The 4,079-nt window shown below is 66.2% G+C and overlaps 1 protein-coding gene across 1 annotated transcript in view; it reads left to right on the top strand.

The window, feature by feature from the left end:
- HDAC7 (histone deacetylase 7) overlaps positions 1–4,079 on the top strand; it is a 32,632-nt gene that overhangs the window by 26,519 nt on the left and 2,034 nt on the right. Inside the window, exons 11-20 of the mRNA XM_017730737.1 lie at positions 466–625; positions 774–823; positions 1,698–1,805; positions 1,914–1,969; positions 2,133–2,220; positions 2,447–2,566; positions 2,916–3,013; positions 3,097–3,215; positions 3,352–3,485; positions 3,572–3,656. Coding sequence (XP_017586226.1) covers positions 466–625; positions 774–823; positions 1,698–1,805; positions 1,914–1,969; positions 2,133–2,220; positions 2,447–2,566; positions 2,916–3,013; positions 3,097–3,215; positions 3,352–3,485; positions 3,572–3,656 — 1,018 coding nt within the window. The remainder of the gene's footprint in view (positions 1–465; positions 626–773; positions 824–1,697; positions 1,806–1,913; positions 1,970–2,132; positions 2,221–2,446; positions 2,567–2,915; positions 3,014–3,096; positions 3,216–3,351; positions 3,486–3,571; positions 3,657–4,079) is intronic.

Here is a 4,079-nt window from a genome sequence, read left to right as displayed (position 1 = left end):
ACCCCATCCCTCATCCCTCCCGACCCCACCCCTCATCGCTCCCGATCCCACCCCATCCCTGCTGCCCCCACCTCTCCTCTCCCCGTTTTTCACCATTTCCTTGGTGATTCCCGTGCCTGGTTGGAGCGTCCTGGTCTCACCATCTCCACCTGGGACGGCAGCAGTGCCGGCCCTGCTGGAAGCTGGGCGCAGGGAGAGGCTGATCCCCCCAAACCAGGGCCTTTTGCCAGCTCAGTGCCAGTTCCAGTCTGGTAAAACCCTGCCCTGGTCCGGCTGGGCTGGCTGGCTGCGGGGAGGGGGTGCTGGCAGCTCCTTCCTGGTCCCTGACCATAATTTGGGGGTGCTCAACTTCCAATCCGAGGGGTCCTGACCCTTTGCAGCTGCCCTCCACACGAGCTGCGGCTGCACGGGGACAGCAGGACGGGCCACCCTCGCCCCCGGGGGCTGGCACACACCGGGGGGAAGCCCCTGCGTGTCCCCCCCGGTCACAGCCGTGTCCCACAGTGCCTGCGGGGCCGCAAAGCCACCCTGGAGGAGCTGCAGTGCGTCCACAGCGAGCGCCACGTGCTCCTCTACGGCACCAACCCCCTCAACCGCCTCAAACTGGACAACGGGAAGCTGGCAGGTGGGTCCCCATCCCGCCATCCCCCGGCCCTGCTCACCCCCAGCCCTGGGAACGGCTCCCAGCAGCTCCCCTGGAGCCTGGGCCCAGCCTGGCATCCCCAGCCCCATTTTCCCAGCCCTGAGGTCCCCACTGTCCCCTCTCTCCGCAGGGATCTTGTCCCAGAGGACATTCGTGATGCTGCCCTGCGGAGGGGAGGGGGTGAGTGCTCCATCCCTGCCCCGGGTTTTGGGAGGGGTGGGGGTCAGGGCTCCATCCCTGCTCTGGGTTTTGGGGCAGGGCTGTTCCTTTTTGGCCCCACCGGGGGTCTCAGAGCAGCTCCTGAAGCCTCCAGGCTGCCCAGGTGGGGGGGTTGATGGAGGTGTTGGATCAGAGCTGCTCTCGGTCCTTGGAAGGTCTGAGCATCCCACTCTGGAAGGGGATCCTTGATCCAGAGCTCCCTGAGCCGTTCCCAGGGCATCAGGAGGGGCTGGCAGGACGGGGGTCCCCACTGAGGGAGGGCAGCGGTGACATGGGGACAGGAGCTCGTCCCTTCTCCCCAGCGCTTCCGAGGCCTCTCCATTCCCGGCTTTCCCTCCTGGTTTCTCTGCATTCACTGCTTTCTCCTCTCTTCCTCTCCCTGTCCCTGTCCTCTCTCTCTCTCTCTCTTTCAGGAAGGGGCTCCCTCGGTGCCTTCCTGCTGCCTCTTCTGGTTCTGCTCCTCTCCTTGCCCCCCGTGCTGGGCACCAGCTCTGCTTTCCCTGCTCTGCCTCCCCTTCCCTGCTCTGCCCCCGCCCGTTCCCGGGGCTGGAGCTGCCCCCTCTGGGCACGGGGAGCTCACACATGGCCCCGATCAGAAGAGACTTTGAGTTTTCCGGCTCTGACGTGGTGCTGATCAAACCAAGATGTTTGGTTAAACACTAAAATAAGATAAAGAAGGTAAAGGAGGGGGCTGGGCTGGGGCTGTGGCAGGAGGAGGATGTGGGGTGGCCCAGTGGCACCCAATGGCACAGGACACCAACCCCTGACGGGTGAGGCTGCGACTGAGATGTCCCCTGGTGCTGTGGCCCCAGCTGAGCAGTGTCCCCCCTTCCAGGTGGACAGTGACACCATCTGGAACGAGCTGCACTCGTCCAACGCTGCCCGCTGGGCCGCTGGCAGTGTCACCGAGCTGGCCTTCAAGGTGGCCACCAGGGAGCTGAAGGTAGGTGGTGGTTTGGGGGGGTCCCAGGGCTGCGTGCCGCTGGGGATGCGGTGCGTATGTGACCCTGGCGGTGGCAGCTCTGACCCCTGACATTTGCTCTGTCCCCAGAACGGCTTCGCCGTGGTGCGGCCGCCCGGACACCACGCCGATCCTTCCACGGCCATGTAAGGCCCCTCCCCGAGGCACCTGGGCAGCCCCAAAAGCAGCTCCTTGGCTCAAAACCAGCCCCCAAAAAACCCCCCCCGGGAGCCATCCCTGCCCAGGCCCCGGGGGAAGGGAAGGGGGCTGGGGAAGGGCCCCGGAGGTGACTCCCACCCCTCTTCCCAGGGGATTCTGCTTCTTCAACTCGGTGGCCATCGCTGCCAGGCAGCTGCAGCAGAAGGGGAAACTCAGCAAGATCCTCATCGTGGACTGGGTGAGTCCTGTCCCCAGCACATCCCTGCCCTCCCCAGGACATCCCCAGGAGCCGTGCCTGCTCCTGCTCCTTGTGGGAACGTGGCTGGAGCCCCCCGGCGTTGTGGGGCTGGGGGAGCAGGAGCAGATCCTGGGCTGGGAGACCCAGACCCGCCTGGTTTTGGCCACGTGAGGCTCTGGGGCCACCCTGCAGCTGCCAAAATCCTGTCCCAACCCCCTCCCTGCAGGACGTCCACCACGGCAACGGGACCCAGCAGATTTTCTACAGGGACCCCGAGGTTCTCTACATCTCCCTGCACCGCCACGACGACGGGAATTTCTTCCCGGGCAGCGGAGCCGCCGATGAGGTGAGAGGGGGCTCTGGGGACCAAGGGGACAGCAGGACACGGGGGGCTGAGCAGGGGCAGTGCGCTGGGGGCTCGCTTCTCATCCCTCACCCTGCCTGGGCCACCCGGCTCCGGCTGCGGATCCCAGCACAGGGATGGAGACTGATGGAAATGGCAGGGAAATTCCACTGGTTCTGGCATTGCTGGGCACTGGGCAGGGGGCCAGGACCCCCAGCCTGCTTCCCGTGGCACGGGACAGGGGCTGGGACCCCCAGCTGCCTCCCCCAGGCCTGGCAATGCCAGAGCCAGGCCCTTCCCTCCATCCCTGCGGACACATCCCGGCCTCACCCCTGTCCTTGCTCCCTCACAGGTGGGCGCTGGCCCCGGCGAGGGCTTCAATGTCAACGTGGCCTGGGCTGGAGGGCTCGACCCCCCCATGGGGGACCCCGAGTACCTGGCTGCCTTCAGGTATTGTCCCCACATCCCCCCTGCCCGTGTCCCGTGCTCCAGGTGGGGCTGACCCCACTCCTTATCCCCCTTTTCCCCCTCAGGACCGTGGTGATGCCGATCGCCCACGAGTTCTGCCCCGACGTGGTGCTGGTGTCGGCCGGGTTCGACGCGGCCGAGGGCCACCCGCCCCCCTTGGGTGGCTACAAAGTCTCTGCCAAGTGTAAGGAGGTGGCTCGGGGCGGGATGTCCCCCGTTGGGGACGACCCTCGGGGGTGGCCACTCCAGGGGGAACCACAGGAGATTTTGGGGGCTGGATTTGGGCAGGGGGAGGGGACGTTGCTGGGGTTGTCCCGCAGGTTTTGGCTACATGCCCAAGCAGCTGATGAGCCTGGCGGGGGGGGCCGTGGTGCTGGCGCTGGAGGGGGGCCACGACCTCACGGCCATTTGTGATGCGTCCGCGGCCTGCGTGTCCGCCCTGCTGGGCCACGAGGTGAGAGCCGGGGCTGGACTGGCACTGACCCGGTCCCACCGCCGCAGCCCGGGCACAGCCCCCCGTGACCCCCCTGTCCCCCACAGCCGGAGCCGCTCCCGGAGGAGAGCATGAGGCAGAAGCCCAACGCCAACGCCGTGCGCTCCCTGGAAGCCGTGATCCAGGTCCAGAGTGAGTGTCCTGGGAACGGGGGCTGGGGGTGCATTGGAAGGGACCTTAAACGTCCTCACTGGGCATCAAAGGTCCTGGGGGGGACGGGTCCCCATCATCCTCCTCCTCACAGCAAGGGGGGCCCAGGTGTGCATTCACTGCAAGGGGAGCCCAGAAACCTGGGACACGCCTGTCCTGGGCCATCCCTGTACTAGGACACTCTTGTCCTGGGCTATCCCTGTCCTGGGCTATCCCTGTCCTAGGACACTCTTGTCCTGGGCCATCTCTGTCCTGGGCCATCCCTGTCCTGGGCCATCCCTGTACTAGGACACTCCTGTCCTGGGCTATGCCTGTCCTCCCCCTGTCCTAGGACACTCCTGTCCTGTGCTACCCCTGTCCTGGGCTACTCCTGTCCTGGGCTATCCCTGTCCTACGAGACTCTTG

This window comes from Corvus brachyrhynchos, unplaced genomic scaffold (genome assembly GCF_000691975.1).
Source record: "Corvus brachyrhynchos isolate BGI_N302 unplaced genomic scaffold, ASM69197v1 scaffold933, whole genome shotgun sequence".
NCBI lineage: Eukaryota > Metazoa > Chordata > Aves > Passeriformes > Corvidae > Corvus > Corvus brachyrhynchos.
This window is presented reverse-complemented; position numbering and strand designations above follow the sequence as displayed.